A 14,028-nucleotide genomic window follows, 5' to 3' on the forward strand; every position below is an offset into this window, starting at 1 on the left:
AAGAGAGTGCCCAGACTGTGAGCTAGGAGTGATAGAGACAATACAATACCCACAGACCAATACAGAGGGCACAGAGTGCACAGACTGTGAGCTAGGAGTGATAGAAACAATGCAATACCCACAGACCAACACAGAGGGCAGAGTGTGCCGAGACGTTGAGCTGGGAGTGATAGAGACAATACAATACCCACAGACCAATACAGAGGGCAGAGACGGCACAGACTGTGAGCTAGGAGTGATATAAACAATACAATACCCACAGATCAATACAGAGGGTAGAGACGGCACAGACTGTGAGCTAGGAGTGATAGAGACAATACCCACAGACCAATGCAGAGGGCAGAGAGGGCCCAGACTGTGAGCTAGTAGTGATATAAACAATACAATACCCACAGATCAATACAGAGGGTAGAGACGGCACAGACTGTGAGCTAGGAGTGATAGAGACAATACAATACCCACAGACTAATACAGAGGGTAGAGAGTGCCCAGACTGTGAGCTAGGAGTGATATAAACAATATAATACCCACAGATCAATACAGAGAGCAGAGAGGGCCCAGACTGTGAGCTAGGGGTGATAGAGACAATACAATACCCACAGACCAACACAGAGGGCAGAGTGTGCCCAGACTGTGAGCTAGGAGAGATAGAGACAATACAATACCCACAGACTGATACAGAAGGCAGAGAGTGCCCAGACTGTAAGCTAGGAGTGATAGAGACAATACAATACCCACAGACCAATACAGAGGGCAGAGAGTGCCCCGGGGTGGGAGTGCTGTCTGTGTAGTGACTGTCTGAATATTACAGGGGAGCACGTGGGAGCGCTGTCTGTGTAGTGACTGTCTGAATATTACAGGGGGACCCGGGTGGGACGGCTGTCTGTGTAGTGACTGTCTGAATATTACAGGGGGACCCGGGTGGCACCGCTGTCAAAGGTTTCTTTACTTGCCAGACTGATTTCGTAGTCTACCTGCTTAAGTGCCCGTATGGCTTGGGCTATGTGGGCAAAACCATACATGCATTAAAAGACCACATCTCACCGCACAAAACAACCATCCGCAGTTTTAAAGCACTTTCGGCCTTGTTAGGCATCATCAATGAGGCATAGCTGATATGTCTCTAGGCACCGTGAGCAAGAGGGTCCCATATTCTTCCACGGAATCTAACAGGTCTAAAAGTCTTCTAATATTACAGCCTGAAAACCTACTAGGGATAAATCCAATCTGGTCCGTGTGGATCATTTTATCTATAATTTATTTTTATTTTTTTTAAATCTAGATGCAAGAATTGATGAATACAATTTAATATCTGTATTTAGAAGAGATATTGGTCTATAGTTTTGAATATATTCAGGACTTTTATTTATTTTCAAAATTGGAATTATATTGGCTTTAGTTAGTTCTTCTGGCATATAGTTTTGTGGAACTAAATCATCATGTAGATTTTAGGGGTTCTAGCAATGTTTTGTAAAAGATATTACTTAGACCATCCGGACCTGGTGTTTTTTGGAGTTGTAATGATGTTATAGCTTGGTCTACTTCGTTTTTACTAATTGGTAAATGTAACTTTTGTTTCTGTATATCCGTTAGTTTTGGAAAATGTAAATCTTTAAGATAATTCTATCTATATCTCGAGGATGTAAAGGTTGATTACATTTAATTTTTATTTTCCTTGCATTCGATTTCAACATTCTATAGCGTGTTAAGATGGTGACTTGGTTCTGCTGTTCTGATTTTATTTACAAAAAAAAAGGCTGGTAATCTGGAAAGAGGAGACTTAGTCCTAGACCATGCTAAAAAAAGATAAATAAAAAAGCTTCTGAATTTTACCCAACTATAATTACGCTGCTCCATTTACTGACGGACGTACAAGAGCCCCTAAAGCAGTCTGAGCGGTGAGATGAAACGCGTAGGGTGTTATTTCAAGGGACTTCGTATTATTCCATTTTGTTTTATTTCTTGAATGTTGCTATTTATCATTTTTGGCTCCCGTGTACATTGTGTAACAGGGACTCCACACTATCTCTGGATGGGATCTTTGATGGGCCTATACCTAGTTTTGATTCTGTAAGTGCAATATATATTACAATGGTGTCATCTAATGCTCTGCAATATATTTCTATTTATTTTATTTACACAAATCCTTTGAGAGATCTAAAGGAAAGTTACTACTCTCTAGGAGTGAAAAGCCTGCATTTTAAGTGCTCTGCGAGGAGATGGGAGTGTATTTTATTCCCCCTTTATACCTACGTGTGCAGACAATATATCCCGATGTCTGGTTTATTTTTTTGGATACTTTGGTTTTCATGTTTTACGGTGTGTAAATACTGTGCAAGAAAAAGCTATATCCAGCCTTTCCATATTTAGCAAATCTTCACACCTTATGGATATCCGTGAAATGAAAATTCGATTGTCCTCCACTTTTACAGAAATTTCATTCAAGAGATAAAAAAAAATATTCTCCTTCAGACGAGCACGTACCGACCGGCATATTCTAGATATCAAACGGTGCCCGAAGCAGCTTTATATTTACCGTGTGACGTAAACTGCCTATTACATGGTCTCTCCATGAACTCATTCACTGACTGCAACTTGTATAAACAGGCAATACGAGAAAAGAAAAAAATAGTCATTGCTTTATTTTTACATTTAAACGCTTCCCACTTATTTAAATCTGCAATACAGGTTTTGTTCAATGAATTTCAATATAACATTTACTCTCCATCCTCTCTGGGAGAGGGAGAGGGAGAAACGTTCACACAGTTTCTAATTTTAGGGAAAACCAGCTCAAATAGAATTTTTTTTTTTTAGTTTTGGCTTAAAAGTGAATAACCAGGTTTAGGAATGGTTGTCAGAGGCGCAAATTTAGACTACCCCGATTTAAACATTAAATATCAAATAAAAAAATATATATGTAAAAAGAATGAAACATACATGTCCATACAATGTGCAGGCCTTTTTAAGACTATTTACAGAAAATACAAGATAACGAGCAAATGTCCAGCTGGAGCAGGTTTCATACGGTCCACTTCAAACACCTGGAAAAACGAGAAAGAGACGGGATCAGCCAGCAACGTGACATACAGCGCAGCACGCAGACACCCGAGGGATCGGCAAGACAGAGAAAGGAAAGTCGTCATACAAACAGGAGAAATGACACAGGTGTAACGGACAGGAGGAAGACGGGACTATAAGGACAACAGCATGAGAGGGAAGGAAAGAATGGAGCCCAATAATGTGTCAATGTGCTTTACAAACTCTGTATTTCTGCTTCTAGTCTAAATCCCAGAGTCTGAAGTATTAAGAAGGATGAGGGCTACTAGAGGGTTAAGTGCCAGCTTTATTTGTCCTTACCTTGTTTCTTGGTGAGTCCCCAAACATTTCACGCTGCAATACCTCGCACCGCAAGACACACAGGAGTAATTGGATGGGAAGCCACACACAGAGCAGAAGTGGCGCTGGGGGAAGTTTGATGAAAGGGCGCAAGCTGTCAAGTAATTGGGACCCTCACTTGTGCTTAAATTCTGGGGAAAAAAAAAAAAAAAGGTCACAACTGGTAATAAAAAAAATAAAGTACAGGTTCACACTGAGAGGGGGAGCTGTGAGTCTGTCCCTCTCCCTGCAGGGTGACACAGACAGGGGGCGCTATGCGTCTGTCCCTCCCCCTGCTGGGTGATCCAGTGACACACACAGGGGGCGCTATGAGTCTGTCCCTCCCCCTGCAGGGTGACACAAACAGGGGGAGCTATGAGTCTGTCCCTCTCCCTGCAGGGTGACACAGACAGGCGGCGCTATGTGTCTGTTCCTCCCCCTGCTGGGTGATCCAGTGACACACACAGGGGGAGCTATGAGTCTGTCCCTCCCCCTGCTGGGTGACACAGACAGAGGCCGCTATGAGTCTGTCCCTCCCATTCCAGGGTGACCCAGCGACACACATAGGGGGCGCTATGAGTCTATCCCTCTTGCTGCAGGGTGACACAGACAGGGGGCGCTATGTGTCTGTCCCTCCCCCTGCTGGGTGATCCAGTGACACACACAGGGGGCGCTATGAGCCTGTCCCTCCCCCTGCAGGGTGACACAAACAGGGGGAGCTATGAGTCTGTCCCTCTTGCTGCAGCGTGGCACAGACAGAGGCCGCTATGAGTCTGTCCCTCCCATTCCATGGTGACCCAGCGACACACACAGGGGGCGCAATGAGTCTGTCCCTCTTGCTGCAGGGTGACACAGACAGGGGGAGCTATAAGTCTGTCCCTCCCCCTGCAGGGTGACACAGCCAGGGGGCGCTATGAGTCTGTCCCTCCCCTTGCAGGGTGACACACTGACACAGACAGGAGGCGCTATACATTGGTCTCTCTTGCTGCAGGGTGACAGTGCCAGACAGGGGGCGCTATGAGTGTCCCTCCCCCTGCAGGGTGACAGTGACACATACATGGGGTGCTATGTGTGTCCCTCCCCCTGCAGGTTGACACAGTGACACAGACAGGGGGCGCTATGAGTGTCCCTCCCCCTACAGGGTGACACAGACAGGGGGCGCTATGAGTTTGTCCCTCCCCCTGCAGGGTGACACAGAGAGGGGGCGTTATGTGTCTGTCCTTCCCCCTACAGGGTGACACAGTGACACAGACAGGGGGCGCTATGAGTCTGTCCCTCTTGCTGCAGGGTGACACAGACAGGGGGAGCTATAAGTCTGTTCCTCCCCCTGCAGGGTGACACAGCCAGTGGGCGCTATGAGTCTGTCCCTCCCCCTGCAGGGTGACACAGCCAGGGTCACAACTGGTAATAAAAAAAATAAAGTACAGGTTCACACTGAGAGGGGGAGCTGTGAGTCTGTCCCTCTCCCTGCAGGGTGACACAGACAGGGGGCGCTATGCGTCTGTCCCTCCCCCTGCTGGGTGATCCAGTGACACACACACAGGGGGCGCTATGAGTCTGTCCCTCCCCCTGCAGGGTGACACAAACAGGGGGAGCTATGAGTCTGTCCCTCTCCCTGCAGGGTGACACAGTGACACAGACAGGCGGCGCTAGGTGTCTGTTCCTCCCCCTGCTGGGTGATCCAGTGACACAGACAGGGGGAGCTATGAGTCTGTCCCTCCCCCTGCTGGGTGACACAGACAGAGGCCGCTATGAGTCTGTCCCTCCCATTCCAGGGTGACCCAGCGACACACATAGGGGGCGCTATGAGTCTGTCCCTCTTGCTGCAAGGTGACACAGACAGGGGGAGCTATAAGTCTGTCCCTCCCCCTGCTGGGTGATCCAGTGACACACACAGGGGGCGCTATGAGCCTGTCCCTCCCCCTGCAGGGTGACACAAACAGGGGGAGCTATGAGTCTGTCCCTCTTGCTGCAGCGTGGCACAGACAGAGGCCGCTATGAGTCTGTCCCTCCCATTCCATGGTGACCCAGCGACACACACAGGGGGCGCAATGAGTCTGTCCCTCTTGCTGCAGGGTGACACAGACAGGGGGAGCTATAAGTCTGTCCCTCCCCCTGCAGGGTGACACAGCCAGGGGGCGCTATGAGTCTGTCCCTCCCCTTGCAGGGTGACACACTGACACAGACAGGAGGCGCTATACATTGGTCTCTCTTGCTGCAGGGTGACAGTGCCAGACAGGGGGCGCTATGAGTGTCCCTCCCCCTGCAGGGTGACAGTGACACAGACATGGGGTGCTATGTGTGTCCCTCCCCCTGCAGGGTGACACAGTGACACAGACAGGGGGCGCTATGAGTGTCCCTCCCCCTGCAGGGTGACACAGACAGGGGGCGCTATGAGTCTGTCCCTCCCCCTGCAGGGTGACACAGACAGGGGGCGCTATGAGTCTGTCCCTCCCCCTGCAGGGTGACACAGACAGGGGGCGTTATGAGTCTGTCCCTCCCCCTGCAGGGTGACACAGACAGGGGGCGCTATGAGTCTGTCCCTCCCCCTGCAGGGTGACACAGCCAGGGGGCGCTATGATCTGTCCCTCCCCCTGCAGGGTGACACATTGACACAGACAGAAGGAGCTATGAGTCTGTCCCTCCCCCTGCAGGGTGACACACTGACACAGACAGGGGGCGCTATGAGTCTGTCCCTCCCCCTGCAGGGTGACACATTGACACAGACAGGAGGTGCTATACATTGGTCTCCCTTGCTGCAGGGAGACACAGACAGGGGGCGCTGGGAGTCGGTCCCTCTTGCGGCAGGGAGGGCAGGGAGACACAGTGACTAATACCTGTTCTTCGAGCAGAGCTTGGAAATTCTTTCGGAATCGCTGCTTAAAATGATCTCCTCGAGTTTTCTTCTTTTTCTTCCCTTTAAACGGAAATGTTAAATGAACATTTGAATCTTTTGGTTAAACTCTGAATGCCGTGTGTGGGTCGGTCACGATACTCCCCCTGGCCTGGTGTCAGGATTCACACACTGGCTCTGTATGTTCCTGTTAGTTGTAGCTGTCGGGAGAATACTTTAACACTGCAATACATTCTCTATATTTACCCTCTACATTTTTTGTGCACAAAACAATACGTCCCCTACTTTTCCCTTAGATCCCCCCTGCCACTGACGGGTTATGGCTGAAGGGGGGACAATTCAAATGCAGTTTTGGCTTCATTCAATGTGTGACAAGACCAATCTCGCCACTGTGCATTGGAGGAGCCTGGTTGCCCGCCTGTTGCCTCTGGACTATGGCCCCATGTTAAAAAGCTTGATTTTCCCCTGCAAAGACACGAAAGCCGGGTCATTCGGTGCTTGCCCTGTGTGAGCGGTGATAACCCAGATAGCTATGCCATGGAGCCCATTTGTATAATGAAAGACTATGGGAAAGACTTTGGCTCCATGGCAATTGAACTGTATGTATGTGATCTGAGTACCATTCAGTAATAATGTGTGCTCAGATCTGAGCTATCTGGGGATATGTTGAATGTACCTCTTTTATGCAATGGCTGCACAGTTATATATTTTTATGTATTTTATTGTCTTTTGCTGCCATGTGTTCAATGGAGTTTTGCCTCTGTCCTAGATTATTGGATTACTTCCCAAATATCTCCAGGATAGAAGACTCTGTGGAACTGGTTTTGGGCAGAAAAGCCATGCTTCATTTGGTCACAAAGGACTACGATCTATCTTTTGAACCACTGGACCAATTTGCATGATTGTGACGCATGTTTGTATTTGGAGTATGCGGATTCTGAAAATGTAAGTTCAAACAACATCAAATGAACAAGTGTTCATCTAAGCATACGCGTGGATTTCACCGTGCGAGCTGGTGTCAGCAGATGAAGGCCAAGCGGTGCACACTATCCAGGGAACACTAAGATAAAGGCGCCTAGGACATAGATCCAGACAAGAAATAAAGATGTTTAAAAAAAAAAAAAGTAAAATAGGGGACTTATGGGCATTTGGGCACGACCAGGGGGACAATCAAAAGTAGAGGAGACAGGAGGAGGGCAAAAAAAAAAAAAAACGCAGAGGCAGCTATAACAATACCACTTTAAGGTAAGAGCGTTGGTTTGGGCTAGTCTCTTACTAAAAGCCATATATCTCTAAAAAGGACAGGGGAACGCACAGAGCGCAACACAGTGATTGGCTGAGTTTACGTCTGACATGACAGTAGATATGGCCAATCAGCGCTGTGATGCACATGGCATAAGTTGCTATAGTCCACACACCTGTCTCTGCTTCGTCGTCAAATTGCGGCAAACGTTTGAGCTGCGGGAGATTAGCGTGTGGATCGTCCTGAAAATTATCCCTCTCCAAAGCCTCGAGTTGCCGGTTCAGACGTCGCTGACGGGTCGCTGAGTCAAGAACCCGTCGCAGGGAGGGGTCATTAGAGCGTACTAGAAAAACAGAAAATGTTAAAAGCCTTGTATCCACCTCCCAACGGGACTCTCCGCCCTGTATCCACCTCCCACCGTCCCCGCCTGGAATCCCCGCACTGTATCCAACTCCCACCGCCGGAACTACCAGCCCCGTATCCACCGCCCCCGTCGGAACTACCATCCCCCTATCCACCTCCCACTGCCCCCGTCCGGATTCCCAGCACCGTATCCACCTCCTACCTCCCCCGCACCGTATCCACCTCCCACCTCCCCCTGCCGGGACTCCCCGCTCCGTATCCACCTCCCCCGCCGGGACTCCCCGCACCGTATCCACCTCCCCCTGCCGGGACTCCCCGCACCGTATCCACCTCCCCCTGCCGGGACTCCCCGCACCGTATCCACCTCCCCCTGCCGGGACTCCCCGCACCGTATCCACCTCCCCCTGCCGGGACTCCCCGCACCGTATCCACCTCCCCCTGCCGGGACTCCCCGCACCGTATCCACCTCCCCCTGCCGGGACTCCCCGCACCGTATCCACCTCCCCCTGCCGGGACTCCCCGCACCGTATCCACCTCCCCCTGCCGGGACTCCCCGCACCGTATCCACCTCCCCCTGCCGGGACTCCCCGCACCGTATCCACCTCCCCCTGCCGGGACTCCCCGCACCGTATCCACCTCCCCCTGCCGGGACTCCCCGCACCGTATCCACCTCCCCCTGCCGGGACTCCCCGCACCGTATCCACCTCCCCCTGCCGGGACTCCCCGCACCGTATCCACCTCCCCCTGCCGGGACTCCCCGCACCGTATCCACCTCCCCCTGCCGGGACTCCCCGCACCGTATCCACCTCCCCCTGCCGGGACTCCCCGCACCGTATCCACCTCCCCCTGCCGGGACTCCCCGCACCGTATCCACCTCCCCCTGCCGGGACTCCCCGCACCGTATCCACCTCCCCCTGCCGGGACTCCCCGCACCGTATCCACCTCCCCCTGCCGGGACTCCCCGCACCGTATCCACCTCCCCCTGCCGGGACTCCCCGCACCGTATCCACCTCCCCCTGCCGGGACTCCCCGCACCGTATCCACCTCCCCCTGCCGGGACTCCCCGCACCGTATCCACCTCCCCCTGCCGGGACTCCCCGCACCGTATCCACCTCCCCCTGCCGGGACTCCCCGCACCGTATCCACCTCCCCCTGCCGGGACTCCCCGCACCGTATCCACCCCCCCCTGCCGGGACTCCCCGCACCGTATCCACCTCCCCCCGACGGGACTCCCCGCTCCGTATCCACCTCCCCCCGACGGGACTCCCCGCTCCGTATCCACCTCCCCCCGACGGGACTCCCCGCTCCGTATCCACCTCCCCCCGACGGGACTCCCCGCTCCGTATCCACCTCCCCCCGACGGGACTCCCCGCACCGTATCCACCTCCCCCCGACGGGACTCCCCGCACCGTATCCACCTCCCCCCGACGGGACTCCCCGCACCGTATCCACCTCCCACCTCCCCCTGCCGGGACTCCCCGCACCGTATCCACCTCCCCCTGCCGGGACTCCCCGCACCGTATCCACCTCCCCCTGCCGGGACTCCCCCGCACCGTGTCCACCTCCCACCTCCCCCTGCCGGGACTCCCCGCACCGTATCCACCTCCCCCTGCCGGGACTCCCCGCACCGTATCCACCTCCCCCTGCCGGGACTCCCCGCTCCGTATCCACCTCCCCCGCCGGGACTCCCCGCACCGTATCCACCTCCCCCGCCGGGACTCCCCGCACCGTATCCACCTCCCCCTGCCGGGACTCCCCGCACCGTATCCACCTCCCCCTGCCGGGACTCCCCGCACCGTATCCACCTCCCCCTGCCGGGACTCCCCGCACCGTATCCACCTCCCCCTGCCGGGACTCCCCGCACCGTATCCACCTCCCCCTGCCGGGACTCCCCGCACCGTATCCACCTCCCCCTGCCGGGACTCCCCGCACCGTATCCACCTCCCCCGCCGGGACTCCCCGCACCGTATCCACCTCCCCCTGCCGGGACTCCCCGCTCCGTATCCACCTCCCCCTGCCGGGACTCCCCGCACCGTATCCACCTCCCCCTGCCGGGACTCCCCGCACCGTATCCACCTCCCCCTGCCGGGACTCCCCGCACCGTATCCACCTCCCCCTGCCGGGACTCCCCGCACCGTATCCACCTCCCCCTGCCGGGACTCCCCGCACCGTATCCACCTCCCCCTGCCGGGACTCCCCGCACCGTATCCACCTCCCCCTGCCGGGACTCCCCGCACCGTATCCACCTCCCCCTGCCGGGACTCCCCGCACCGTATCCACCTCCCCCGCCGGGACTCCCCGCACCGTATCCACCTCCCCCGCCGGGACTCCCCGCACCGTATCCACCTCCCCCCTCCCCCGCCGGGACTCCCAGCATGCAGCGGGCGGTGACTGGCCCCCGGGGGCCGCTATGAGGTCTTTACTGTCATTCAGTCACCTGAAGGTTTTTTCTCCTGCATCTTGTAAATATCGCCGAATATATCGCCGCTTTAACTACTGCGCATGCGTCACCAGCGCCGCTTTAACTACTGCGCATGCGTCACAAGCGACGCTTTATCTACTGCGCATGCGTCACCAGCGCGCTTTAACTACTGCGCATGCGTCACCAGCGCCGTTTTAACTACTGCGCATGCGTCACAAGCGCCGCTTTAACTACTGCGCATGCGTCAATGGCGCCGCTTTAACTACTGCGCATGCGTCTCTAGCGCCGCTATAACTACTGCGCATGCGTTTGCATAATTCAGCCGGTTTGTTACTGCCTTCTAGCGGCTGAATAAGGTATTTGTGTTATCTCCATCTAGCGGCTGAATTAGGTATTTGTGTTATTATCTCCATCTAGCGGCTGATTGCTGTATTGGTGTTACCGCCATCTAGCGGCTGAATGAGGTATTTGTGTTATTATCTCCATCTAGCGGCTGAATGAGGTATTTGTGTTATTATCTCCATCTAGCGGCTGAATGAGGTATTTGTGTTATTATCTCCATCTAGCGGCTGATTGCTGTATTGGTGTTACCGCCATCTAGCGGCTGAATGAGGTATTTGTGTTATTATCTCCATCTAGCGGCTGAATGAGGTATTTGTGTTATTATCTCCATCTAGCGGCTGAATGAGGTATTTGTGTTATTATCTCCATCTAGCGGCTGATTGCTGTATTGGTGTTACCGCCATCTAGCGGCTGAATGAGGTATTTGTTTTATCTCCATCTAGCGGCTGAATTAGGTATTTGTGTTATTATCTCCATCTAGCGGCTGATTGCGGTATTGGTTAACAGTGCCACCACGTGATTATTGTGAGAATCCTTGTAGTAAAGAGACTGAGACATTGTTACTGGGAATGTGAGCATTCCTCCCAGAGATAGAATGTCGATACTCTGAGCAGGAGGCACTGCCACGTGTAGCGAGAGTTAGGAAGGGTCACGTTCTACGCGCAGACGGTTTACGTGAAGCGCTGGAATACGGCCATTTTTAGAGCAGTTTAAAATGTATTCTCGTTAATTTGTTCCCGCAATAAAGTCACATTCTGCGCAGAGCAGCGTCCGTTTACACGAAATACCAACTGACTGCATTAATGGGGGAGAGCGGCCACCAAGGCTGCAAGACGTAGAATTAATAGGTACTGGAACTGTGAACACACCATATAGCTCCGGTAATAGCTTCTAGGGAACACACCATACAGCTCCGGTAGTAGCTTCTAGGGAACACACCATACAGCTCCGGTAGTAGCTTCTAGGGAACACACCATACAGCTCCGGTAGTAGCTTCTAGGGAACACACCATATAGCTCCGGTAGTAGCTTCTAGGGAACACACCATATAGCTCCGGTAGTAGCTTCTAGGGAACACACCATATAGCTCCGGTAGTAGCTTCTAGGGAACACACCATATAGCTCCGGTAGTAGCTTCTAGGGAACACACCATATAGCTCCGGTAGTAGCTTCTAGGGAACACACCATATAGCTCCGGTAGTAGCTTTTAGGGAACAAACCATATAGCTCCGGTAGTAGATTCTAGGGAATGCTAATTACAGTTCAAGTAGCCTGCATCTCCTTCGGGGCTAACCCTAAAACGAAGAGAGACACAAAATGTATGTTCTACTGATTTGTTTTACACAGTACAAAGTTTTAATAACAAAATAAAAACCCTAACAGGTAGTCACTATATGTGCACCCTCCGATCTCGCATAATACGGTTTTGTGTATGTACATTGTTATGATTGCATGACCAGGTTGATCTATTGCTGTATACCCCAGTTGCTGTCTGTAGCGGGCCTGCTGGCATCCCGTCTGGTTCTCCCTGCTCAGCCACATCCTCCCCTAGAAGGAAGTCAGTTATAATACAGAAATACTTATTTCCCACCCAGTAACCGGACGACACACAGTCCTGAGGGTACAACAACAACTTTATTGGCCACACTCGGCTTTATACTTTTTCCCATTCAAGGGGTGTATCACACATAAAGACAATATCCCCTTCCAGGGGTCGTAAAACGGATCCGGAATCCCAATCCCTTTGTCCTCTGTTCCCGCGACTCAGGGTACTCTCAAAGGGGTCCCCTGACAGAAACGGAACTCCAGTCCTTTTGTGCCCTGTTCCCGCCACCCATCCTCAGGCTTTCCCACCTCCAGGGACAGGGGGGTCTTTATACCATGAGCCTCTGTACCTAGGAGCCCCAGTGCAGGAAACCTTCCCGCCTCCAGGACTCCCATTCACAGAAAGCCTGCAAAACCGCTATTGTCCCGAAATAGTATCCCCACCAATCTCAGAGACCCCAGAACGGAAACCGCCACGAACCGCCTCCGTTCGCGGGATCCCTGGATGAAACCAAGCAAGGGAAGCAACTCCTTTCAGGACACAAGTGATCCCCCTGGCCCCGCCCCTCTGTACGAACGGCAACCACCCAAGGGAGCACTCAATTACTTGCCTTGCAATTTCCCACTATGTTGCCAACGTTCTAATTAATTGGTGTGAACACTCCAAGGTGCACTGGGGAGGTCCTCGTTCAGGAACCGGACAAGGTGGGAAGGAATTCACGAATGCTCCCCCTGGACGGCTTTCGTATAATGAACAGGCCGCACCCAGGGGAGGCAAGCGCCGAGGCTTCCCTTGCGGATTGTGGTTTTGACACCTCATTACAAGGTGGAAACGTTCTTAACCAGCAATCTAAATGAGTTGTTGGGGTGGTCCCTGTTCTGGAGATGAATGCATACCCTTCGTGTAGGACCTCCCGAAGGGGGAGCAGGCATATTCATACAAAAATTATAGGGAAATACACAGAGTATAATACAACAATTCACGAACAGGCAGCGGTCCCGCCACACAGCTCCCCCTTAACCGCAAGCTGGCATACACAGTCTGATCTTAACGGATCGGCTCGTGGATGCCCGAGGAAGTGCTCATGGATCACTTTTCCAGGGCTGTCTGTCTCGATAATCTGTCAGCATTGCCGTTTTGCTTACCGTGTCTGTAATAGATGGTAAAGTCATAAGGTTGTAGCGCCAAGCTCCATCGCAACAGCCTAGCATTGTCCCCCGAGACCTGGTTAAGCCATACCAGCGGGTTGTGATCCGTGAGCAGGGAAAATTGCTGTCCATAGAGGTAGAGCTGTCGTTTTTTAATGGCCCACACCACCGCCAGGCACTGCTTGATGGCGGCATAGCTTACCACCCTGAGTAGTAACTTCCTGCTGAGTTAAGCCTCGCTGTATATGGCGATGTCATCCAGGTATTCGCAGGCATACTCCTAGAGGCCATTCAACAGCTGGCTCACCATCCTCTTGAAAGTGGCTGGGGCATTCTTCAACCCAAATGGCATCACCTTAAATTGGTACAGGCCAAATGGGGTAACGAATGCCGACTTGGAGACAGCATCTGCCGCCAGGGAAATCTGCCAGTTTCCCTTGCACAAGTCTATAGTGGTGAGGTACCAGGCCCCCGAGCCATCGTATCTAGCAGCTCGTCTATACAGGGCATGAAGTAAGGATCGGAGACCGTCTTGTCGTTTAGCTTCCTGTAGTCCACACAGAACCTGGTAGTCCCATCTCTTTTCGGAGCACACATGGTGGCTACATCCTCAGTCCGCTCGTGGTAGGGCTTCATCATGTTGACATGCAACCGGCGTCGGACTCCTGTACCCGAACATGGGCCGATCACATAGGTAGTGTCACATTTCTGTTCCACCACCCGATATGGGCCCTGC

General features: G+C 52.8%; 1 protein-coding gene across 1 annotated transcript; it reads right to left on the reverse strand.

Moving 5' to 3' along the window:
- Positions 1–2,619: 2,619 nt before the first annotated feature.
- Positions 2,620–10,346, reverse strand: ZNHIT1 (zinc finger HIT-type containing 1). Its single transcript, XM_063446080.1, has 5 exons — positions 10,273–10,346; positions 7,648–7,815; positions 6,213–6,292; positions 3,358–3,527; positions 2,620–3,041 (listed from the first exon to the last, which is right to left on the reverse strand). The coding sequence occupies exons 1-5, from the start codon at positions 10,292–10,294 to the stop codon at positions 3,020–3,022; spliced, it is 462 nt and encodes a 153-aa protein (XP_063302150.1). The 5' UTR covers positions 10,295–10,346; the 3' UTR covers positions 2,620–3,019.
- Positions 10,347–14,028: the final 3,682 nt, after the last annotated feature.

The sequence above is a fragment of the Pelobates fuscus genome, chromosome 3 (genome assembly GCF_036172605.1).
Source record: "Pelobates fuscus isolate aPelFus1 chromosome 3, aPelFus1.pri, whole genome shotgun sequence".
Taxonomy (NCBI): Eukaryota; Metazoa; Chordata; class Amphibia; order Anura; family Pelobatidae; genus Pelobates; species Pelobates fuscus.